This window comes from Bombus flavifrons, chromosome 13, assembly GCF_040668555.2.
Source record: "Bombus flavifrons isolate JBK064 chromosome 13, iyBomFlav1_principal, whole genome shotgun sequence".
Taxonomy (NCBI): domain Eukaryota; kingdom Metazoa; phylum Arthropoda; class Insecta; order Hymenoptera; family Apidae; genus Bombus; species Bombus flavifrons.
Genome location: NC_138454.1, coordinates 11,791,744 through 11,816,528, shown reverse-complemented (window position 1 = coordinate 11,816,528; position 24,785 = coordinate 11,791,744). Strand labels below are relative to the sequence as shown.

The 24,785-nt window shown below is 32.9% G+C and overlaps 7 protein-coding genes and 1 non-coding gene across 16 annotated transcripts in view; 5 read left to right on the top strand and 3 right to left on the bottom strand.

The window, feature by feature from the left end:
• Positions 1 to 3,341, top strand: part of LOC138185964 (dynein regulatory complex subunit 7) — an 86,892-nt gene extending 83,551 nt beyond the window's left edge. For all 4 annotated transcript variants that reach the window (XM_069125342.1, XM_069125341.1, XM_069125343.1 and 1 more), the window contains 8 exons: positions 69 to 326; positions 405 to 561; positions 655 to 721; positions 825 to 1,037; positions 1,127 to 1,339; positions 1,413 to 1,637; positions 1,728 to 1,902; positions 3,220 to 3,341. In XM_069125342.1, the coding sequence (XP_068981443.1) occupies positions 69 to 326; positions 405 to 561; positions 655 to 721; positions 825 to 1,037; positions 1,127 to 1,339; positions 1,413 to 1,637; positions 1,728 to 1,902; positions 3,220 to 3,239 (1,328 nt within the window). In that variant the 3' untranslated portion in view covers positions 3,240 to 3,341. The remainder of the gene's footprint in view (positions 1 to 68; positions 327 to 404; positions 562 to 654; positions 722 to 824; positions 1,038 to 1,126; positions 1,340 to 1,412; positions 1,638 to 1,727; positions 1,903 to 3,219) is intronic.
• On the bottom strand, positions 1,848 to 3,934 carry Bili (FERM domain-containing protein 8 Bili). Of its 2 annotated transcripts, XM_069125347.1 has the most exons (6): positions 3,560 to 3,934; positions 3,043 to 3,483; positions 2,512 to 2,966; positions 2,283 to 2,441; positions 2,045 to 2,216; positions 1,848 to 1,979 (listed from the first exon to the last, which is right to left on the bottom strand). In XM_069125347.1, the coding sequence occupies exons 1-6, from the start codon at positions 3,648 to 3,650 to the stop codon at positions 1,939 to 1,941; spliced, it is 1,359 nt and encodes a 452-aa protein (XP_068981448.1). In that variant the 5' UTR covers positions 3,651 to 3,934; the 3' UTR covers positions 1,848 to 1,938. The 2 variants fall into 2 exon arrangements, with proteins under 2 accessions (XP_068981448.1, XP_068981449.1); XM_069125348.1 differs by lacking the exon at positions 1,848 to 1,979 and having other exon boundaries at positions 2,074 to 2,237.
• A 128-nt stretch (positions 3,935 to 4,062) lies between these two features.
• On the bottom strand, positions 4,063 to 6,364 carry LOC138185969 (eukaryotic initiation factor 4A-III). Its single transcript, XM_069125349.1, has 6 exons — positions 6,254 to 6,364; positions 5,872 to 6,104; positions 5,416 to 5,751; positions 5,111 to 5,333; positions 4,720 to 4,974; positions 4,063 to 4,645 (listed from the first exon to the last, which is right to left on the bottom strand). The coding sequence occupies exons 2-6, from the start codon at positions 6,014 to 6,016 to the stop codon at positions 4,393 to 4,395; spliced, it is 1,212 nt and encodes a 403-aa protein (XP_068981450.1). The 5' UTR covers positions 6,017 to 6,104; positions 6,254 to 6,364; the 3' UTR covers positions 4,063 to 4,392.
• A 1,414-nt stretch (positions 6,365 to 7,778) lies between these two features.
• Positions 7,779 to 8,824, top strand: LOC138185976 (MAD2L1-binding protein). Its single transcript, XM_069125360.1, has 2 exons — positions 7,779 to 8,184; positions 8,268 to 8,824. Exons 1-2 carry the CDS (start codon positions 7,799 to 7,801, stop codon positions 8,632 to 8,634), a joined length of 753 nt encoding a protein of 250 aa, XP_068981461.1. The 5' UTR covers positions 7,779 to 7,798; the 3' UTR covers positions 8,635 to 8,824.
• A 155-nt stretch (positions 8,825 to 8,979) lies between these two features.
• Positions 8,980 to 9,896, bottom strand: LOC138185977 (uncharacterized). The gene is made up of 4 exons (XM_069125361.1): positions 9,642 to 9,896; positions 9,398 to 9,571; positions 9,250 to 9,340; positions 8,980 to 9,146 (listed from the first exon to the last, which is right to left on the bottom strand). The coding sequence occupies exons 1-4, from the start codon at positions 9,671 to 9,673 to the stop codon at positions 9,024 to 9,026; spliced, it is 420 nt and encodes a 139-aa protein (XP_068981462.1). The 5' UTR covers positions 9,674 to 9,896; the 3' UTR covers positions 8,980 to 9,023.
• Positions 9,897 to 10,309: 413 nt separating this feature from the next.
• H (transcriptional corepressor hairless) lies at positions 10,310 to 13,984 on the top strand. Of its 2 annotated transcripts, XM_069125351.1 has the most exons (4): positions 10,310 to 11,243; positions 11,479 to 11,886; positions 11,960 to 12,763; positions 12,841 to 13,984. In XM_069125351.1, the coding sequence occupies exons 2-4, from the start codon at positions 11,544 to 11,546 to the stop codon at positions 12,873 to 12,875; spliced, it is 1,182 nt and encodes a 393-aa protein (XP_068981452.1). In that variant the 5' UTR covers positions 10,310 to 11,243; positions 11,479 to 11,543; the 3' UTR covers positions 12,876 to 13,984. The 2 variants fall into 2 exon arrangements, with proteins under 2 accessions (XP_068981452.1, XP_068981451.1); XM_069125350.1 differs by having other exon boundaries at positions 10,310 to 11,886.
• A 284-nt stretch (positions 13,985 to 14,268) lies between these two features.
• On the top strand, positions 14,269 to 24,000 carry MTA1-like (metastasis associated 1-like). 4 transcript variants are annotated; one of them, XM_069125335.1, is made up of 12 exons: positions 14,272 to 15,000; positions 16,031 to 16,098; positions 16,252 to 16,345; positions 18,690 to 18,872; positions 20,072 to 20,323; positions 20,434 to 20,705; positions 20,793 to 20,981; positions 21,061 to 21,483; positions 21,603 to 22,203; positions 22,314 to 22,463; positions 22,764 to 23,022; positions 23,133 to 24,000. In XM_069125335.1, exons 1-12 carry the CDS (start codon positions 14,886 to 14,888, stop codon positions 23,269 to 23,271), a joined length of 2,745 nt encoding a protein of 914 aa, XP_068981436.1. In that variant the 5' UTR covers positions 14,272 to 14,885; the 3' UTR covers positions 23,272 to 24,000. The 4 variants fall into 4 exon arrangements, 3 of the variants coding, with proteins under 3 accessions (XP_068981438.1, XP_068981436.1, XP_068981437.1); XM_069125337.1 differs by lacking the exons at positions 22,764 to 23,022; positions 23,133 to 24,000 and adding an exon at positions 22,575 to 22,724 and having other exon boundaries at positions 14,269 to 15,000; XR_011174753.1 differs by lacking the exon at positions 23,133 to 24,000 and having other exon boundaries at positions 14,270 to 15,000; positions 22,314 to 22,574; positions 22,764 to 22,903.
• Positions 19,162 to 19,327, top strand: LOC138186561 (small nucleolar RNA U85). The gene has a single exon (XR_011174921.1). It is a non-coding gene; the product is annotated as a small nucleolar RNA U85 (small nucleolar RNA).
• Positions 24,001 to 24,785: the final 785 nt, after the last annotated feature.

Sequence of the window (24,785 nt, the reverse complement as noted above, 5' to 3'; positions counted from 1 at the left end):
ATATTAAGTTCCCAATATAAACGTAAATTATCGGTTATGTTAATGCATCGTCAGTTTTTGTTTTGCAGAATTTGAAAAACGGTTCCCAAATGGTACGAAAACGATACTTTATAAGAAAACAAAAGTTGAACTTTTTGCTCCGTATCTTCAACTGGATGGCGTAGTACAAAGAATTACGATATATAATGATTACGGTTACACGACCCCTATAGAAATATATGAAAATTATGCAAATAGATCTGACAATCTCGTGGAATCACGGAGAAACATAAATGACGATACAGTTATAGATTATTATAGAAGAGGCCGAGCAGATCAATGTAAAGGTTTGTTTATTAGCATCATTACTTCTCACATTATTCGATATACATATTTAAATCTTTTTATGAGAAATATAATTACAGAACATCGATATTTTGTTGATGCTTCCAATGAGATAGATAGCGAGCGAATTTTAGATTTTTATCACGTTCCACGTTTCGATGGTCTATCTAAATTCGAAATGAACCCAAGCTACCTAACGCAACACTTTGTCGGTCGCGATGACTTCCTGTATTACCGGTAAGCAGTAACTTGTGTGTACATAATTGAAATGTAAATTATTAAAAGCACTACATAATATTAAAACCAGAGTTTCGATCGGCTTGAGAACAGGCACGTGCAATTCTCACAAGATAGGAAGACCTCTGCTTCGCAAGATATTCATTACCGACATATATTGGTAAGGTAGAAATTGCTGATCTATATCATTTTTAAAACACATCGCGCAAAAGTAGTTTTGAATAGTAGTTTAGGTAATTTGAATTATCTGATTGAATTTACAGAATATTGTCGAGAAATTTAATAGAGACGAACGAATAAAAGCGAGTAGAAACATAGCAATTCGTGAATTCGCCATTAGTGAGAATGAAATACGTCTTACGTATCATTATCATTCAGGACAATTTACCAGAGCTATACGAACATATGTAAAGCCACCATTAGCAGAAAGGGGAGAACGATTGATTCTCGATCCATCAATGATGCATGGATATACTGTGAGCCTTTATCAACTTTGTTAAAAGATTTTCCAAGGGACAATACTAAAAGACAATTCTAAAAGACAATTTTATTACTTTATTTGCAGCCTCTAGATGAATCTGAAAAATCCCTAAATTTATTATACGAGCTAGAGACACAACTGTATGAAGAGGACGTATCTATATCTCAAGTTAGAGCGGCGGAGAAGGAATTATGTGCTTTTCTCGAAACAAGGGACAAGGAATACTTGATGCCAACGCTATTAATATCTGTATATGATAAACTGAGAGAATCAAAATCCTTGATAGAAACATTAGTGGTAAAAATAATAACAATAGATTTTTATTAACTAGATAATTAATGCACATTGATGATTAATCTATTAAATATAGAGAACCAAGAGTGAGAAAGATATCACGGAGGATGTAAATTACTTGAAACCGTATTTAGCTCGTTTAGGAAATCCACCGGAACTATCAAAGATTGACGCACAGTTCATACAATATACATGTCTTAATGATTACAAACAGTTACTTATGCGCAGAGCGAATAAGATCTTACGTGAGTTTGACGAATGCTCGCAGGAATTAATGAAAACGCAAGCATTGATAACACAGGTCAATAAATAGTCATGAAGTTATGTTGTTTAATATATTTATTTGATATAAAATTCAATATAGAAAAGCAGGTTTTTTTTCTTTTTACAGGAAGGAGATTTAACCCGTGAAGAAGAAGAAGAAATATTAGAAAAAATTAATGAATTAAACTTTTACTTACAAACGTTAGAGACTAGATTAGATCGCCATAGAGATTTAGTTCCTATAAGATACAAAATGTTGCTGCATCATTTACAACAAAATCCGCATCTTACGGTACTTAAAGGTGATAACTAAAATTATCCCATGTGAAACAGTATCTTCATTGAAATGACCAAGAACCCATTTGTCCAATACATCGGCCTAAAATAATTATATATCATAGAAATATCCTTAAATTTTTAACGAAAAGGTTGTTTATTACCTACCTTCGTCGTCAAAGGTTGCCAATGTGAATTTACTAAGTTTATTGGTAAAACTTCCGATATTGGAACCAACCGCATGGTCCGTTAAACGATCAGTATTCCCAATATCACCGTTAGTTCCATGACGACGATGTTCCTCGGCAAAGCCAGAAATTAATGTGTCCATCATTATTGCCTAATAATAAAATAAATTCAACTAGTTTAAACAATTAAATTTAGCTTCATTAAAATCAACTCGTACTTGTCTCGAGAATACTTGTAGAATTTTATAAACTCGTGTCCCATTCTCCCGTACAGGAAACTGTAGAAATAAACATGGCAGACAATCCAGATTACTTTCATCAGAAGGTTTCGCCATTTCCCAGCTCAACTCTGAATACCTTAGACCCAATAATAAACTCTGTAGAAAAGTTATTTTTAACATGTTACTCGAACGATAATTAATTATTTTATGATGCTTGATTCCTTACGCATTGAATGTCATCCACGATATATACACCCGATGAATTAATAGCAATGAGTACATGCATATCACGATTTGTAATCCATGATGCAAGCCCTCTCACAGGACGTTCGATTTGCCCTTGAAAAAAAGCTGCGCCATAACATGGCAAGCTCCAACAAAACTCTAAATACTTTCTGACAAGTTTCCTCGAATTCGTATTAGTTCCTGTGTGATTTGGTATTCGTTTGTACTGTTCAAGTAGCCGAGCCTCCGGTGCCCCTTTTCCTCCTACTAATCCTAATCCCACACCGAGACCTAATAACAGACTAGGAGAAGTGTAATGATGAGGCAAGAATCGACCACGATGCCTTCTGAAAAATGCCAATGTATGACTTTGGGGATTATACGGGCCAAGTTCAATTCGTGCTTGCAAAGCTCCCAAACTTGCATATCGCGCCTGTCCCTCGCATGGATAACGTCCTGAAACATAGATATAAACATAAACGTTACAGTACAAGCTTCTATAGAAATATGGAATAATTAAATAATTGATTACCTTGCAATACGTTGTTTCTGGCTTCTGCATATAATAGCTCCAATACTTTAGCTTCCTTTATTTGCTCCTCGTCCGACCGAGAAAGGAATACATTTCGTCTAAGACACAGCAAAGGCTCTTCGTCTGTTTCTTCCCTCTGAGAACTATATTTTTTTACTAAGCGATTCCATTTTGCAGCCAACTCTAAAGGCTTATGATTCGGATGCAATTGGACTTCTAGTCTTGAAGAGCAAAGCCACAAAGCAAAGACTGTTTGGCTAGTGAATAAAGGAGTTCTTGTTAATCCTAATTCTCCTTCAGATTGGATCATTGCAAGAATTTGATGTGCAGTGGAACTATGTTCAACATCCATTGATAGAAAAATTCCAGTCATTAAATATACAGCTATTCTTACAGTAGACCTTCCAACATTTAAATATTGGGATTGATTCACTATCATTGCTAAACAAAACAAGATGGTAATAGGAAAATACTATTACATAGAATCAAATGTTTATACGAAATTGTTATTACTTACAAGTTGAAGTATGTCCATCAGGTTTGTAATCATTTTGGTAGCGACGAATAGGTTGTCCTCGCCTAATTGTGCAATCTTCTTGAGTTTCCATGTTTTTCAATTTCCAAATAATTATATAAAGTTATATCTCATATTTTCTATTCTCATTTCTGAATGTTAACACTGAATATATATTCATTCTTCTACATACTCCTATGTCATTTCTCCGGGAGGATGATTATCGAGTGAGTTTTAAGGGAATAAATTGCTGATATAGATGGAGTTGATATTTAAAGGATAGATTAATAATAAGCAACTCTTTTCTCTCAACAGAGGAAACAAAACTGTACAATAAATTTCAATTAATTCTTACAAGTCAACCATAATACTGCTCTGCTGCCATCTAAACTAGAGAACCAGTTATTGATTATTTCTCCTTGTTTGGAATAAACTGTCTTGATATGTTATACGTAATTTATTTATAAATTGAAAAAAAGGGAAAAATAAGAGTAATTAGACCAAAATGTACTTCTTTTCTATATTTTATATTATCTATCACAATAAAGGTACAAACTAACATTTACGCAATTATATATTTATATCATAAATTTATTACGTCCTATAAAATTCTTTGTAGATACATTTTTTCACAGTATGTTTAGAAATTAAATACGTAAGTGCGATAATTAAAGCTTCTTTTAAGCTTTACAAATCTTAGTTTTGTAGATGTGTAGTGTGATTTCGAATGACTGTGTTTCCAAACAAATGCTTCGGAAATATAATTTACAGATATATTTGTAAGTAAAAATAATTCTTTCCTGTTAAATTCTTAGAATAAGTCCTGAACATTAAAATTATATTAAGTCTGCTACATTCATAGGCATCTCATCAATTTGTGTTGAATAATATTGTTCAATATCTCGAAGAATCCTTATGTCGTCGGTTTTTACGAAATTGATGGAAACACCTTTTCTTCCGAAACGTCCCGATCTTCCTATTCTATGAATATACAACTCACGATTGTTGGGCAAATCATAATTGATCACAAGAGATACCTGCTGGACGTCTATTCCTCGTGCCCACACATCAGTAGTAATCAAAACACGACTAGAAAATAACAAAATAACGATAAAATAATAAGTTCAATTTACAATGTTACTGTTTATAGTAAAATAACATACCTTTGACCAGATCGAAATTCTTTCATTATGTTATCTCTTTCCTTCTGTGGCATATCACCATGCATGGAGCAAACTGTGAAATTAGCCTCCCTCATCTTTTCAGTTAACCAATCTACTTTACGTTTAGTATTACAAAAGATTACTGCTTGTGTTATTGTCAATGTATCATATAAATCACATAATGTGTCAAATTTCCATTCTTCTCTTTCAACAGCGACAAAGAACTGTTTTATCCCCTCCAGTGTCAGTTCATCACTGTGAATAATAATAATAATAATAATAATAATAATAATAATAATAATAATAATAAATTGAATAATATTGAATAATAATAATAAGTTAATTTCAGTAAAACAAACAATTTCTTTCAATTCAGAGAAATTGAACTTACCGTTTTACAAGAATACGAATAGGATCTGTCATAAATTTACTGGTCATTTCAAGAATTTCATGTGGCAATGTTGCAGATACCAACACAACTTGTGTTGCAGGTGGCAAATATCTATATACATCATAAATCTGTTCCTTGAAACCCTTATTTAACATTTCATCAGATTCATCAAGAACTAACATTTTTATGGCTCTAGTTCTAAGAACTCTCCTTTTTATCATATCTAAATACCATAAGAAAGATAACAAATTTGTATTAATATATTATAACAAACCTTGCACAATTATTTCATATAATCAAATTACCAAATACTCTGCCAGGTGTGCCTGATACAACATGCTGTCCATAATCTAATTTTCTGATATCTTCTCCAAGATTTGTACCACCTATACAAGCATGACATTGAACATTCATAAAATCCCCTAAAGCCAGAATAACTTTCTGTATCTGAGTTGCTAATTCTCTTGTAGGTGACAACACCAATACTTGTGTTTCTCTAACTTGTGTGTCCAATGATTGTAGTATAGCAATTGAAAATGTTGCCGTTTTTCCTGTACCAGACTGGGCTTGTGCAATCACGTCTCGTCCTTTCATTATCGGTTTAATAGACCGCTGTTGAATCGCGGACGGCTTTTCGAAACCTATAATTAAAATACCGTTTTAAAATCAGTAATACGAAGTTCTATTAGATACTGAACTGATAGTATAAAGTAAATAAGGTTACGTTTAAGTACGATAAAGAAATAAAACTTTGATAGTACCGTAAGCGTAGATTCCACGTAATAACTCATCTCTAAGTCCCATATTATCGAACGTAGGAATAACCTCCACATCTTCGCTTGTTTCAAACTCAACGTTTGATAAATCTTCTGTTTGTGCGACGCGACGTGATTTTACTTCCGCCATTTTCGTAATTTGTGAAGTTAGAGTACAAGTGACTTGAATATAGCAACTTAAACCAACGAGCAAGCAAGCCAAACTTTCTTATAAATCACTAAAAATATGATATTATTTACTTTTTAACATGCAGCAATAATTATATAATAAGTAATAATGTGTAATAATTAAAAATTCAATAGAGATAAACTGTTCTTAACGAAATGTCAATTTTCGATCACAGTCGAGTAATAATATTGATATTACCAAGTGAAGGTGGCACGCTGCTAACATATACGAGAACTTATAAAATTAGGAATCAACACCTCTCCTTTCGAGGTACTTCTGAGGTATCCAGCGACTATTTTCTGTTTATATGCTTAACATTAAAAATAATGACACCTAAAGCTTAGGTTCCCAGCCTATATCCTAATAGGATGGTAGAAACTAACTGGATATTGTGCAGCGACAAGTACTAGGTAGTAACTAAAAAAATTCATAAGCACAACATAACAGAAATTTATAACAATATCGTGTTTAATCTCATTTTGATCAGGGAGGTCTCACTAATGTGTCAACGAAATTTTTATTAACAAAAAATCAAAAATAAAGTTTCATTGTTGCATTAGCATTGCCTTATCTGTTCGAAGGTGATAAAGTCATAAAGTCCTAAAAGATCTTCTGAAATCTGAATGCTCGGTACTTCGCATTCTCAATTTATATGAATAATTGACAATTGAAAATAGCTCGATTTTGGACAGTTTTTATTTATTTACGGCTTAACGAATTAACCAATCTCAACGTGTGACGTCCCATTTGATAGAGAACAAACAAAACACCAAACAAAATAAAATGTCATAACATGTTTACTATTCCAACTCTTCGACTAAAGTATGTCGGCTAAAGTGAGTTTTTACAATTCAGTAATGTTTATCAATTTGAGAGAGATTTGCATCATGAGAGATAAGAAATTTGATATTTGTTTACAGCGTTCAGAGTAACTTAATAAACGATAGCTAGCGACTTTGGCTTGATTCCTTAGGAACTGACGAATTTATAACATTTTACAATAGTAAACGATTTCATATAAAATATATTAAAATTATTGCATTATTCCACTGATCCATTATTATCCATTATTAAGTTTGAAGGAGAATATTCTCTTTTCTTTTCTAAAAAAGAATATAGTAAACAATTAATTTCTCTTTCTTAGGCAACCTACAATTAGTTTAATTATTGCGCGATTTTGTTATTTTCATACTTGTCTATTTCAAATATAAAAATAGATATAAACTTTTTCGTAGAACCGTACAATTAAATAGGTTTTGTAGCGTGAAGCTCAATAGGTTTTTGTCTATGCTAACGTGCAACCAAACAGGGCAGATCCCTAATTTTATAGGATCTTGTCTATGCTAGCTTGTGCCACTTTCACCACTTGGCTGTGTGGTGCAGCACTAGTCCGAAAATAACTAGAACCATAAGCGTGAGCACTCTCATTTCCTCTCTGGTTATATTAGAGATATAACTTACTGATATAACTTAAAGTTTAGGTTTACCATTGGTAGTGATAAATGCGGCTTGGTTCAGAATATTTTATAACCGCGAATAATGTGTTTAAATGACAATTTTTACAAGTTATTACTTTTATTGTTATGTAGATTTTCTTAACGTGAAAATAATGTGTTCATAAGTGTATAAGGATATATTTTTACAATTTATTGTATAAATTAGTATTGCCGAGCTGGTACGAGTCAATGAATTAGATTTTACTTCGATCGTGTTTAAAGCATTATCAGAGAAACAAAAGTTAAAATGAATATTAACGTAATGTTAGATGAACATTTGACAAGTCATAGTTGTGTGAAACTCGTAATTGAACTCCTGAAATATATTTTATATCAGAAACAGCAAATACCCTTTACATACGATTCACTATCTAAGTTACAAATGAAATCAACGGACAGAAATTCGTCTGATATAAAAACATTATTGAATTCTTTGAGAAGCACCTCAGAACAGTTAAATTCGCAGTTTCATCTAAAAGGCTGCAAAATCAAAGAAATTGCTATACTTATTGGTGCTACAATAATATCACCAAGATTACACATCCGAATTGAATTTCCATCTGATATTCTTAGTAGCCAAGAACACTTGGAATGTAAACATGCATCTAGGAAGCCACTGTTAAGTTTAATGAGGTAATAAATAATAAAAATTTTTGCATATAATGTTTATCCCATCATTTTTTATAAAATGAAATGTTATAAAACAAAATTTTTAGGTCAATGTTGGAATGTCCAGCATTTCAAGATGCATTGACTTTACCATTGCATCCTACAAACACCTTTGTGCTAATACAAAAGAGTGATAGTAATTCAGTGTCAGAGTTCTTTTTACCTAAACCACTATATGTACCTTCCAAACAGAACTCAAATTATTTTGTAATTAAACTGCAACACAAGGATCAAGTAAAAATAGACTGTAATTGCATAAATGTAGTGAAAGTTTACAACGAAGTGTCTGAGTCTAATACTAACATAGACAAAGACACTGAATTTTTAAATAATTCTAATGTGAGTATCACACATGGTCCCTATCAATGGTATCAATCTAAAGAAGTGATTAAAGGGTTTAAGTTTATAAGATGACCATAGTTTTAAGATCTAATTTTAAGATAACCAATTAATAAAATTATAGCAAATTTTTAATAAATATTGAGCATTAGATTAATTTCTAAGACATTGAAAAAATGGATTCTATTAAATATGTTAATTATGATATTTAGAATATACAGATAACTGCAAGTATTATATAGATTATTTTCTAGAAACCTTTTATAACAAACTGTTAATCGTGTAGAATATATATTGATTTATACATTGAAGATATATTGATTATAAATAAAATGTTGTATAACCATTAAATAATTACATATTTTTTACTGTTTTACTGCTTTTACATAGTATAAATTTACAGAAGAATGTAAAGTTTACACAGAGAATAAACGTTTTTTTATATGTATAATAAACATTGAGAATTATTCTTCCTTTAATTCATAGATTTTAATCCTTAAAATTCTAAAGTCATTGATCATAATTATTCTGGAAATTAATATTACCAGCCCTCCTATCCAACTGCACGTCATTACAACTGAAGGGACCTTAAGGATATTTATTACATATTTCAATATTTCTTGTACTATAAAAAATAGGTATATAAAAAAAGTGTAAAAAAGGATAAGATATGTTTGCATGGAATATTACCTGAAGATATAAGATTATATTACACATATAATCAAGATTGTGTGTGTAAAAATTATGTATATTCATGTATATTCTTATGATTTCACAATCACTGTAAACAAGCAATTTGTAAAAATTACAAATCTGAAATAAAATTTAAGTTTGATACCTTACATCCACAACTATTTGGCACATATCATATATTTCAGAAGAGATATTTTTTATATTTTTGCTTAATGTTTTATATCCTTGTTGTAAATTATAATGTGTATATATGGATATAATTGTAAATACAAGATTAAAGTATATTGCAGGAAATACAATTCTCCATGGACCTGGATATCTGTATATATAAATCTAATCATATATAGAAGAGTGCTTGTTTGGTAAAAAAAAAAAAATAATTCACTTGCATTGTTACATCATATCCTCCTTTCCCACACATAAGGAATAGAGTAAACCAAACGATTCCAAATATGCAAGATGAGAAGCTTGTTATTAAATACACAACGCATATATTTTCATACTGATAATCAATATAAATATACTTCCACCAGTCTGAATTAATTTTACATACACCATGAATATCATCTAATTCTATATCTTCTTTCAACAGAATAGCTTTTGCCCACAATGGGCAGTTACCTCCGAAAATTTGTTCCTTTATATTTCATGTAATATAATATTTTAATTTATTTCTCTCTACAAATACTAATAAAAATTATTAATTATACCCATAATGTGTAGAACAAAACGCTAGACGCATATCCGCTAATCGCGCATAGTAAGTACAAAAACATTTGTAAATATTTCCATAAACAAGAAATTTCAACCGAATCACGTTCAATAAGTTCTTGATATTCTTCTAAAAGTTTCATCGAGACTTTCTTTGTAAAATCAAAAAATACAAATTATTAAATTTGCAATTATATTCTTTACCATACCGGTGATTAATATGATTACGCGCTAAACTTCATCCATATCAAAAAATGCGTACTTGATTGGTCAATCAGGGACAAACAAAATTCAAATGCCAACGAAATAAACAAATTTCAAGAAGTCGGAAAGATCATTTTATAGTGCAGTATAGATTGTCACCACATATAGATAATTGGAGTCGAACGAGAATGCACAGTGTCGTTCTACTCTGAATAGTTTGTATCGATCGATGTGTTTTTAATGTTCACTGAAAATAAAGTCCCAAATTAGATTTTCTGAATATCGGATATAGTAGATTTAACGTAACTCCGTACTTTGAAGGAAGTGTTGCAGATTGATCGTGGGAGTTGGACCAAGAAACGGAGGAACGCGCGGACCGCGAACCGCCACAGTGTTGTCGACGAGAAGGATACACGAAGGCGAGAAATTCTTGTTTTTTTTTTACATCCGAACATCGAAAATCACGAGGAAAACGATGGTAGATGCACGTTCTAAAGGGTCATCGAACGAATAAACTCAATTGCCGTGGACACGTAAACCATTCGTGGATGAAGTGAAACACATGTGTCGGTCAAACTGTGTTTTCTACTATAGAGTGCCCGTCCCGTGTTTGATCCGTGAAAATCTTCCGTTTAGAAAGCCAACTTGTACGCCAGTTACAATAATTTATGAAATATCAACGTGCTTGGTTTTGAATAAGCCTATTAACGTGACGAGCTGCTTATTCGAAATGAAATAGAACTGATTGCAGAAGGCGGCAGTGCGTGGGTGGGTGGGTGTCCAGCGATTGCCACTCATGTATAGAAAATTCCTTTTGGAATTTTGCACAAAATGTTACTGTTTGATCAATGATAGTGTGCTTTTTTTATTCAGTATTATTCTGTTCAATTGATACATCATTAACTGGCACATTACCCAAACAAATGTTTTTGGACATAAGAAAAAAATATATCAGCTAAATTTCAGAGTAACGCTGCTCTCACTGTCAATTTTTGACCTAATGTCAATTTGACAGTTTTAAAGGAATAAGATCAATATGATTCTGTCTGCTTGTTGTTATCAACTTTGTTGATTCTGTAAGAAACCTACATTTACTATATTATTTTGTTACTATTAACATTATTGTTGAATCCTTTTAATGTCTTTTCATAGTGTCTAATATCTTAAGTTTTACCAAGTGTTCATTTCTTTTCTTGTAAAAGATGCTTTCCTCAAATTGTGAAACAAAGATACTTTAGCAAATATCTTCAAAATTGTCATTCATAGTTTCAAAACAAGAACCCATTTAAGGTTCTGCCTCTTTTGTTAAAGTGATATTAAGAGGCTAAAGTATGAAAGGTCAAGCGGAGAAAAATGGATATCGGTAAAGTATCAGCATGCGCGAGAAGTCAGCAGAATGTCATGCTCACGCAGGTCACGTGAGGGGCACAAGAGAAATGTGCTCACGTGATCCTTCTACATTACACTCAACCCTTACCAAGGCAAATGGTAAAAATTCAAACCCCCAATCAACACATCATTCAGAAACACGCATCGATAATAATCTACTTCCAACTCCTGGTGGACGTTTAAAATTTTTTAAAGACGGCAAGTTTATCTTGGAACTATCCCATCGCAGGGATGGAGAAAGAACTACATGGTTTCCAGTTCCAAAGAAAACCTTTTGGCCACCAGCTAGCACAACTCCAAATAGACAAGAGAGTTCCACCTCTCTTAGTGGTAAGTTATACAAACACACAATTTGTTTTCTATGAAATTAACTCAAATCTAACATCATTATTTACATTTACAGTTTCTGATGATAATTCGTCGGTTCAGTCAAGTCCTTGGCAAAGAGATCATTGTTGGAAACAAGCAAACCCAAGACGTAGAATATCTACAGAGTTTAATTTTTACTATTATAGAAGTCCGAAAAATCATTTGTGCGCGCATCCTCGTCTAATCGCAAGAAAGCGTAGACGTCCATTAGATCCTACTTCTTTGTTACTCGTTCCAGAATCAGTAACAAATTATATAAAACCAATTCGCAAAGCAAATGGAACATCGACGGGAAAGGTTTTGAACCTAATTATCGACAAATTGGCCCGTCTCCTAGATCCGAATGTCGTTTCACCTCGTAAACGTATCTTGCGCGAATTAGAGAGAGTATCGTTAGAAGATCAAGCGTCGAAAAGGCGCGCAACACCACAGCCTGCTTGTACAACAACGGCTCCTACTCCGTCACCAAAACAATTATCTTCATATAGTATAACAAGTATTTTGGGAGAAGATAAACCAAGTCACGAGCAAGGTTTTTTGAGGAATTTATTAAAACCAGACGATAGACAAACTGTGAAATACTCATCAAATAATTCATATCCAAGAGTACGAATGGATCCATACATTGGTACAACTAATGCACCTCTTCAGCACCCACTTTATGGTGTACCAATGTTACCTCCTGGACCATATAGAGCTCCCTTATGGATGCATTATCCATCACCCGTCCATTACCCACCTCCTATGCCATTATACGCACCGCCACCACCTCATCCACCATCTCCTCCGGTTCATCATTACAAAGACTACAGGGAACAGACTCTTACACCTCCTTCGGGTAAATTTTTAAGAATATATTATTTGGTATTTATTAAATGTTACAAAGAAAATTCATTTTATTTCTGTCCCGTTTAGATATGCCTCTAAATCTGTCGAAGCATGCGGGTTGAATCTCAGGATCATAAAAGTTGGTGCCTTATCAATGGACAAAAACTGCGTAAACACTGCCCGTGCAACGACAATGCGATATATTAGTATTTTTTTATCCGTAAACAATAGTATCATAGTAAGTAGAAATACGCAACCGGAAAAACAAAGTCTGGATGCTATTCTTGTACATACAAAAACAAAAACTGTCGAAATTGGCATAAATAAGTATTTTATATTAATGTTAAATTAAATCATGAGTAGTATTACACAATTTAATGTTAATTGTAATTAAAATTATGTATGTAATACATGTAATCTTTTATCTTATATATGTGCTCATTGTTTTCTCTTTTTGATTGTCGCGGAAATACTTTATCGAAATTCATAAATGTGTTCACATTCTAAGAAGATTATGAAATGTGATTTTCACTCATCATTTTTACTACTCATGATATAAATACTATAATGAAGGAAAAAAGAGCATGGTCTCATCTTACGCATCTCACTTATGCATTATCTTGTTATTCTTATTAATGTTACTGTCATTATTACCATTAATAAATGATACGACTATCTATTTTAAAAGATTCATAAGAAAGACATAGAATTATGTACAGAGAACAGATTATTATATTTAGTAGAAATATTCCTACGAATAGTAATATGATATATATATAATAAATTTAGGTTAATAGCATCCACAACAGTATACATTTATTTATATAATATTAATGAACAAAAAACAAAATTGCTTGGTAAAGACCGTGGGGTGTGCCTTAAAAGATTACCTAAATTGCAAAAAACTAAATTATAAACACGAATCGATTCACGAATATGTATTATTATTACTACTATTACTACTGTGTACATATAAATATAATTTTGCGTTACGTATTTCCATCAAATCGACTATTCGTCATTATTTATTGTTAGTCAAACATTACCAAACGTTTTACGCGAAAGGCAAGCTCACACAGGCTCTACAAACTAGTGAGTAATTTTAACTATTCATTTACATACAATTTTTTATTAATTGAAACAGATGAAATATGTGACTGCGCGTAAGCAATTGTATAGAAAGACTAATTTCGTAAATATATAAATATTTCACATACTACATGAGAGTTTTTTTTATTTATTGTCACGTTACATGTGTGTTTCTATATTTATTCGGTTTTATAAGATAAATCATTCTATTGTATAAATATATTTAAAATCCAAAGTAAATATCTATTTACTTTTAATAAGAAATAATTACCCTTCTTAGACAAACATCTTATAGTAAATAATAGAAAAACATCAAGGAAATGATTTCGAATTTCGCGGGTATGCTGAAGAGTGCGCAGACAAATTTGCACTCTATCGTCCAGTTACCCCCACTCTTGCTTAAGGTAACGCAGACGCTTTCGAGACCGCGCAATCGTCGGGTCTTAGTAGTATCCGATCCGTGGCCTTATTTTGTGGTATTCGTTGACCGGGTTGTATCGTGTCTGATTACGTGTTTTCTATCAAAAATTCGTCGAAGTAGAATCTCATAATAGAATCGGAACAAATAAATAACACTTAGGGATCGCGAACAGATGTTTTAAGTGGAGTTTTTGAATGCACGCGGGTTACGAAGGAAAGCAAGTGAATCCAGAATCCCCGGTAGAGGGGAGCAGGCCGTATATTGCCTGATCGTATATGTAGCCCGCTCGGCAGAATGAAAATGGCGGTGTTCCTGTATGAACGGAGCAACGGCCACTGACGATGCTCGTTACGGTAACGGACACGTGAACGAAATTCAGTGTGTAATTTTTTTTATATATCTTGTGTGCATTTACGAATATCATTCAAATGTTCTATATCTGTACGTGGAAAGAATCGGAGTCGATGTGCGAATAAGATTTAGAGAAGCTAGCGCGAAAATCTTTTTCCTCGATTATTGGGACAAACAAACACGATGGAGTGACACCGCGAAGTGTTAACTCCGTGGACAAGTGGGAAGTGTCGGCTAATAGATTCACGTAGTTGAAGGACGAGAAGCCTTCATGCCGATGCCGGCCGAATACCACGAGAACCACGGTAACCACGAGAACGCTAATTTCGCTCTCGGGGCCACACAGGACGCCAGCAACATGACGGCCAACATGTACCGGGTGGGAGGTAAAATAACCATGCACATTTCGCCGGCTGATGAGGCCATGCGTCCATCTATCGAATCTGGCTCCTCATACCTTTAATTAGCATACAGAAAATTCATGTTTGCAAATGGTGTCCACGATATGGCGTTTTCCCCCCCTTTTCTGTATCTTCGTCCCTATCTTCGTTTTACCCGCGCAGCCCCTTAACTTTCTACCTTTCCATCCAATCTCCCTACCCCCCTCTCTTTTCTGGCGTCCGTATGTACGTCTGCTTTCCTTCTGCTCTCCCTCTTTCCCCACTCTCGCCCTTCGTTCAGGTCATACTAATTTCTTGCATGATGATTCGGATGATTAAAATTCAATATTTCAGAATTTCTCTCTTTTTTCTATTTACTAATTTTTATTCTATTTGAAAAAATTCCTTGATGATAGATTATCAGAATGTGTTTTCATCTACGCGCCAATGGTCCAGGGAACTAGTGTAATTTCAGCAAAATTATTTTTCCGTCTTCCTCTTTTTAATGTTGATTATGCAGGAAGAATCGAATATCAAAATCCAGACTGCATTTTGCGAACGTGCACTGGACTAGAATTTAGGATGTGTACATTCTATTTTTGTTTTTTCTCTACTACTCTGTAATGGTATACTTTGTTTTTTTCTGATAAGCATATTCTCTCTATGCAAATTACAAGATTCTTTTCTTTCCGTTCTCTTACTCGTATGCCCGCGTTCATGTATTTTCAAACAGTATAGCATCGATATTTGTATTTCATAGAAATATAAGTAAACATTTCATATATATATATATATATATATATATATATATATATATATATAAGATTTTATATATCAATCGCTTCTCATTTATAAATAAGCTAATATTTATATAGTTAAATTACAAATATTTATGAATTGAAATTATTGATATGTTGCATGTAAAATATAATTAAACGGTTTTCTTTACACATACACATTTTATATATACTATTATTACAGCTTTTCTCTTGTAAAGAAGCATTATTAAATAGACTCCTCTTCCTTTAATTTATAGATTATGTATATTTTGAAACGTCCTCTACATCTCCCTACCAGATAAGAAGGATAGAAGAATTGAATAAGGTAAGAAATGAAATTATTGTTGTATTATGTTTCTTCTATTGTGATTGATATAAGTAAAGTTCAATTATGCAATGGTGCAGTAATTTAAATGTAACACAGTATATGTATCTTTTTTTTGGAATATATATTTATAGAAGATTTTTGCTATTTTAGACGGCAAGTGGAAATGTTGAAGCAAAAGTCATGTGCTTCTTTAGGCGGAGGGATTTGCCATCTACATTAATTATGCTTGCAGATAAGCATCAGTGTAAGTGAAATTTATATTATTGTAAAAAGATATATTATAGCATAGTGCTACGTTGCATTTTAAGAAACTTGAAAATACTTGCCTAGTATATTTTGATAAGAAATTGGTTTTTACTTAGAATTTTAGACCATACATACAAACACACATATTATATTTTTTTGTGTAATTGATATCATGTTCAAATAGTGTTAGATTTGAACGTGTAATTTATAAAAACTAGTATTTTGATAATTTTTTGTTGATGTTTAGTTGATTGGATATTAATACTAATGCATTGTAGATAATAATTATTAATAATAATTTAATTAATATAAGTAATAATGCATTGAAGATAAGGTAATAACGTTATTTATTTTACTTCGCGTCACGGTGCAGATCGATAAGCATTCGCAAATGAAGAAAATAAAAATATTTTCGTATTGATTGCGAACATTTTTACTTTCTAAAAAGAAAGTACATATTTTGATCAATATTATTAGTAGGTAGATTATGCTACATATATTAGATATTCAATTGATTGTTACTTCGAGAAATGATGTGATGAAAACGCATGCATAATTGATGCTATTAACAGAAACGTTTACTATGTTGGTTTAAGAATATTCTTCATAGTTTCGAACGATTCGAGGCGATGAAAGCGTGAAATTGCTCGTTATTATCACTCCCATGTTCCCGCTAAAAGGGACATGTAACAAATGAAATATCTTCTCAAAAAATGCATTTTCATTTCTATATAATGTTTTAACGAAAATCGAGAAAATATAATCGTTGGAATGTGTCGCCATCGCTGTTGCGATATTCAGAATTTTTAGACACGTTACATTTCAGCATATACTTTCTCGTGCGAGGAAGATAATATGATTTCAAAAATAAAAAATAATTTGTTCAATTTCACGCGTTTTAATACATATATATGCATATATATGTGCCTCCGAAGCTTTCTCGATTTTTCCTTTGCAATAGCAAAGATAATGAGACGCGGGGATTTGGGGGTGGGAATGTATAATAAGTAAAGTTGGGGGTGGCAGAGGGGTGAAATGGGGGTTGTATCGATCTGCCGGGGGTGGGCTGGGGGTGGTACGCCTGCCATCCCACCTCTCCCTCTTTCTACCTCTCACCCAAGTCCCTCATACCACCCCTCCTTGCTTCCCGCCACCCTGAACTAAATGAATGACTGACGCAGGGGTCGGTTGGGTATGTGTTGCGTGTACTCGGACACAGACTTGTAAGAACACCGATAGACATACACGATAACCGGACACATAGACATGTACGAATAACAGGCAGAGAGAAACAGGACACACGCGCGCGCGTGCACATATCCATACATACATAATGTTCGCGCGCAAACGAATGTATATGTGTCTCGGCGAAAATGGTGGGCCCCACTAGCCATCTTCGTTTTAAGCATTTACTCCCCCGCTTCTCTTTTCCTCCCTTCTCTTCTTTTCTACAGTATGTAGGTATATGTACGTGTATGTACGTGTATGTATACGTGAATATACACTTTGTCGTGTCTCTTCCTCTTTGCCCGTAGCTCTATGTCCGTCTGCCGGTATTTGCTTCGAATCGGGTTTTTTTCCCCTTTTTCTCTCGTTCTCTCTAGCTCCACTATTCCTATACTCTCAAATTTCAGAAAAAAATATACGAATTTTGTCTTGAACAGATTCCGTATTGTTCTGTGTGGAACAGTATGAAAATATTAAGAAGAGTATGCGTTTGAGATGTCGCGCTTCTTCTCATGATCACAGAATCATTTCACTTCCATTTTTTCTTAACAACCTTTGATATATGAAATTCTTTAAATTTTTTATAATATTCGAGAATTGTGTGTAAATTCATTAAGATTTCTAATATTGTTTAGATTTGGTATTTTTCATAGTCGCAACTTTTATGATTCCAACTTAAAAACCGCTTTATAATGCAATAATTTGTAATGTTGTGTGAAGATGATATTTGAAATAATAGTAATATTTCGATATTGTATGGTCATATTATTGTAGTCTATATTAATACCATTATATGATAAGCTTTTAAATAAAGGTCTTTGATGATTTACTTACATGATCACAGTATAATTGTAAATAGAAACGTGAGTGGAATTGGTTGACAGAATCAAAGTTATTTTTTATATCATATATGTATTAATTGTTTAGATATTAGCCAAATGTAGCTAGATATCATAATAGATGAAAACCATTGGCCAATGAAGTTGAAGGCTGCCTGCGTCCTTAGTTGTTATATTTTATAGAAAAATAAATTTTGAAAGCATGTGTTAAAATTGTATTAGAGAAAAAGTATGATGAAAAACATAGTAGAGTGGGTTCTATGATACAAATTGCAGTGGCAAACGCGGAGCAGCAGAGGTCAGAATCCCCTGCAAACATGCAGAATCAGAAACTGGAGAATCCAGATACTACTAAGGAAATGACTAATAAAGATGGGATCGGGCCCAAAGTGATGAACAAAGGGGGCGGGAAGGGGGGCTGGCTGAAAGCTCCACTGTCAGAGGCCCAAGAGCCTCATGGTGAGTGAACTAGTCAGTTAAAAGGTGCCCCTTACAGATGAATTTTATTAGATTTCTTCACCATTTATGAGATTCTAAAGAAAACTATTAATACGAAAATTCAATGTATTTGTTGTTAATAGTAAATATTACATAATTTACATAATTTAAAACAAATAGTAATGAAAATTGAATGTTAATCAATTCATCAGTAAGTATTACACATCATGCACCTTTTGGTTGTCTTGTTAGTCTCATATAGAAGCCAGTGATGATATAAGGCTAATGATCTAGCGGCGGGATTTATAAAATTCTTTGTAATCTTGGTGAATGGCATTAGTTTTGGCTAGATTCACTGTAAGGCCAAAGAAACAATAAATTGGGTTTAACTAAGGCCTCTTCTTTCAAGTTATATGGAAAGGGGATTTAATCATTAAGTGTGAAGCTTAATGAACCCATACATTCCATGACAATATACAGTTACAATCGTTTCGTCATTCTTTCTATTTATTCGTATAATCATCTACATTTTTTATTAATCTTTTTATATGTCACTGCAATAGCAATTTTATTCTAATACATAAATCCTAAATTCATTCTCATTAAAACAATTCTAATAATTCTACTACCTAGACAAAAATCCCGCTGCACAAAATGATAATTCTTTAGTAATCTGAGGCTTCTTCAAATAATTTACATTTCTTTGGAAGCTAATTCCATTTCTGTTATGATATATAATACATCAATCAATGTTGCTTTTTCTTCTTTTGTTGCCCGCTCTCACTAATATTTTAGTTCATTGTCATAAGTTTTGATTGATTCTGCCACATTCCTACGTTTCATTTACATTTTATTTATTTATGTTACAAAAGAAAAAGAATAATACTGATGAAAGGCCAAATTTGCATGAATAAATTTATGGATAATTCCATTTTTCATGAAAAAAAATTTAAATAATGTAAAAGATTAATATTTTTTGGTACATTTAATTAAAGATACTAGTAATCTTGCTTTAAATGTAATCTTGCTTTAAATTTTTATTGGTATTATATTATATAAAAAACAATAAAATTACTTAGTTATTTTTTAATATATTACTTATATAGCCTTCATTAATCCTTTTATTTTTGAGTAAAATATTTTGTTATTTAAGCTTTTTTAGAATATTTATTTATACATTTCAAATAGTAAAATATAATTTTAATCCTTCTTACACACAGGGATGGAAGAAAATGTAGTTGGTGCTGGAGGAGTAACAGAATTAAGTTCTAAGCAACGTCATCAAATGAAGCACAGAGAATTGTTTCTATCGCGTCAGGTGGAAACAATGCCTGCAACTCATATAAGAGGCAAATGCTGTGTAACCTTATTAAATGAAACAGAATCTTTACTAAGCTATTTAAACAAAGAGGACTCTTTCTTCTATTGCTTAGTATTTGATCCTGCTCAACGTACTTTGCTTGCTGACAAAGGTATTCATTAATATTAAAAATTTTCAGATACTATGATCATATTTATTCTAACTTTCTGTTATATATATTTAAATCAATATATTATATTTAATCAATGTAAAATATTGCAGGTGAAATTAGAGTAGGTAGTAGGTATCAAGCTGATGGAATAGCACCAGCTCCGCTGACACCTGCTGAAAGAGAATCAGATCCTCGTAGGTTGCAAGATTTGGAAACGTTGGTTTGGACGCCACGGCATTCATTAACAGACCGTCAAATTGATCAATTCCTTGTTGTCAGTAGATCTGTAGGCACATTTGCAAGAGCTTTAGACTGTTCGTCTTCAGTTAAACAGCCATCATTACACATGTCTGCAGCAGCTGCATCTAGAGACATTACTCTTGTAAATATCATTATCATTGTTACTGTTGTATAACTATATAACTAACTATGAAGAAAAAACATACTTTACACCAATTTATGTTTGTAGTTCCATGCAATGGATACTTTACATCGGCACAATTATGATGTTGCAAAAGCTATGTCATCTTTAGTACCCAGCACTGGTCCAGTATTATGCAGAGATGAAATGGAAGAGTGGAGTGCATCTGAAGCAAATCTTTTTGAAGAAGCCCTTGATAAGTATGGAAAGGATTTTTCTGATATACGTCAAGACTTTGTAAGTACACAAGATATTTGAAATCTCAAAGTTCATTACTTTATGATATGTTGTTTTAATAAATACTCGTATGTTTCAGTTACCATGGAAAACATTAAAGAACGTTATCGAATATTATTATATGTGGAAGACAACCGATAGATACGTACAACAAAAAAGGGTGAAAGCTGTAGAAGCTGAAAGTAAATTAAAGCAGGTTTATATACCAAACTACAATAAAACAACTCCACCTACAACTGCCCCTTCTGCAGCAACAATTGTACCTCTTGGTAATAGTAATAGTAACAGTAATGGGAAACCAACGAATGTTCTCAATGGTAATAGTAATGGTAACGTGACAACTGATAATAGCGGAATATTGATGGTTGGAGTTAGTGGAAAACCATGTGAAAGTTGTCAAGTAATGCAAAGTCCACAGTGGTATGCTTGGGGTCCATCACACATGCAATGTCGTCTTTGTCAGTCGTGTTGGACATATTGGAAGAAATATGGCGGTTTAAAGGTATATTTCAATGAATATACGTATATAAGTAATGATAATCATATAATGCACGAAAATATTTTATCTTTCTTTTCCCTTTTTTCTTGCTCCCCTCTCCAAAAAAAACTTTTTCCATTTAGGTTCCATCGCGTATGGATGATGTTGATTTAGAAAGAAAAAGAGGTGGTACCGGTTCCGATGAAGAAAGCAAAGGAATAGGCGGTGCTCATAGACCTCATCGATGTAGCATTCCTTCTTGTGGTAAAGAGTTCAAGCTCAAAGCACATCTAAGTCGTCATTACGCGAGTGCTCATGGCGTTGATTTACGGGGAAGCGGAGCAAGTGGAGGTGGTGGCGGTGGATCTCCCAGACCTGTGATGAAAACTCGATCAGCGTTTTATTTACGTACTTCAGCATTGGCGCGAGCTGCACGACGATTATGTGCAGCGCAATTACGCACACGTCATGCAGCGCGAGCACCTCATCAACCTATAAATGCAGCACCATTGCGACACCTCTGCGCCTCTCCTCAATTAACATCAAAAAGCCCTGCGGAGTTACGTATTTTAGCACGTGCTGTACGACCTCGACCTCGTCCTCGTGTAACCGATATAGCAACGCGTTTAGGTGATCATCCTGCTCCACGACAACCTGGAGATTGGGATTGGTTAGCCCTTACAGCGCCAGCACAACGAAAACAACCAGATCGGGTTTCTTTTCCTAGACCGCCAAAAGCACCAGGTGCATAAGCTTTTATTGAATAAAATGTTTTTCTTATTACTAATACAATTATATTTAATATCATGATTATTATTATGAGTATTATAATATCATGAGTTTTATTGTTATAGATGGAAGTCTTTTGTATGAAAGGGTACCAAATAAATCTGAAGTAGATAGGCTGACGGTAACTCCACCTCAACCTCAACCTAGTATGCAGGCTCAACAAACGATAATGAAACGCCCGAGACCTCCATTCGATGAAATCAACGGGTCAGATGGTAAGTTTTAGATTCATGTTTATTATATATGTATATTATGTAATTTTAGATCCTTGTATTGAATATAATTTTTGTTTACTGGCTTCTACTCTGATGTGGATTGGGATGAAGGTAAAATAATTGAGTGCCTAAGAGCTTTAAGTATTCAACCAATAAAACAAATAATCAAAATTATTAAATTGAACAGTTTAACATTTGTTCCAAAGGAATACACATCATCGGTTTAATAGTTTTATATTATTTTAATATTTCATGCATTTTAGAGATTAAATATTATATAAATATAAATACTTTTAATAGGTATTGCCCTAAGTGCAGGGCTCCCTGGTGGACCACCTGCAAAAAGGGCCCATCATTCTCAGCAGCTCCATCCAAAACATACTTTGGAACACACAGCACCTGCTGTTCTTCCCCTAGCACCACCTCTGAATGGAAGAGCTGCTCATCCTCATACTCTGCCACATGGTCCACCGCTATCTAGAAGTAATGCGCGTAAACAAGTGATTTCGTGGATGGATGCACCTGACGACGTTTACTTTCGTGCTTCAGATCAGACAAAGTGAGCATTGTTGCATGTTTTATAATATAATATTTCATTATACGCGTTTACTGATGGAACAAGAAAAGAAAAGTGCAAATATTTAGATTTGTATCGTTATAAATTTGCAGAAGACTTAGAAGAACCCTTTCATCGGCTGACCTTCGAAGGGCAGCGCGCAAACCTTGGCGTAGATTACAAACTCCTTTGCATCCTCCTCATCCACAGAGAGCAGTACGTGGAGATGACATGGTGGTCATCCTGGACTGAATCAGTAATACAATCAAGCAGGTGAACTGATAAGTCTGATCAGTTTGCTGCTAAAGGAACCATGCTGTTATTGTAATTTTAATGCCAGAGTCAGCACAGTGAAGATAACCCAGCTTTATGTATTGTCATTGACAATGTTGATGTTGAGCAAGGACTAATCGCTGTTTGGAATTTTTTAAATCGATAATTTTCAACACAGCAAATCGCCGAAACTGGAGGCCTCGCTTAACGGAATTTGCATGTTACACTGACATCGCTGAAACATACTTCACATGTATGGACAAAAGGCAGCAGCTCTGAAACGAACTTTTATCGAATCCTAAGGGGAAAAAATGAAAATAAAAAATCGAGTCTGTCGGAGCAAAACATTTTTTATTCGTATTAATTAGTTATTGTTGTTATTAATAATAATTATTAATAATTGAATGTACATATACGTCATACCACACATACACACATAACCAGACAACACAAGTGTCCAGTGAGTGCTGGGTACAAGTTATTGGTTAAATTATCTCCATACCACGCGCATTAGCTCATTAAAAATGTTGCGTGTAACAGAGACAAGTATGGAAGGAAAGGAGAGAAAGAGAGGGAGAGAAAGCGAAAGAGAGAAAGGATAAGAACGTACGTAAGGGAGAAGAAAGAATGCTCATTGTGAATATTTTTATTAAATTTTCAAGTTTAATGACTTAAGTCGCTACAATTAATAAATAAACATAAGCATAAGTGGAAGAATATACTAGTCCTTTTTCCATTCTATCCAGTTTCCTGATATAGTTATATAAAATATGCATTATAAAAAATGTTTATATATATATATGTGTGTGTATTAATGCTATTCTTCATAGAACATTTTTTTTAATATTTATATTTAATACATTTATTCCGTTGGTAGTCAAATAATTTTCCGTGCTTGCATAAATTAACATTTTATTTTTATGCTGTCAAACATATATATCTTTCCTCTTTTTCATTTATTTTTAAAGTATGGATATTGCTGTGGTAATTAATATTGAATATTTACTCATATGATATGAATAAGATATAAATATTTTCGAAGAGAAATGTTTTTTAATTCAAGAAATTTTATCTTACATTTTCTTAACCTTTTATATATATATACATGTATATTGTGATATAATTTAAAATGCCTGTATAATTTATGTTACGATCATAATAACTTTTATCAGGTTTTATCAACATTTGTTAATAAAAATTCATGTTTTCCTATTGATTGTAAATAATGAGTTAAAATTGGAATAATAATTGAAACTGGTAAAAGGTAATGTATTATTTATTTCATTTTTTGTATATTTGGAAGTAAATTGTTTTATGAATTTTTAACTAATTTTTTAAATAAAAAATGATAAATTTTTCTGACTAATTGTTGACATTTTATTGAAATATTCAATAAGATGAACCAACCTTTTTAACAATAAGAAGTGTTCTCTAGTGTATATGTATTCTATGTTTTTTTCGACACGTATGTAAGGTACTGTTGTATATACGTA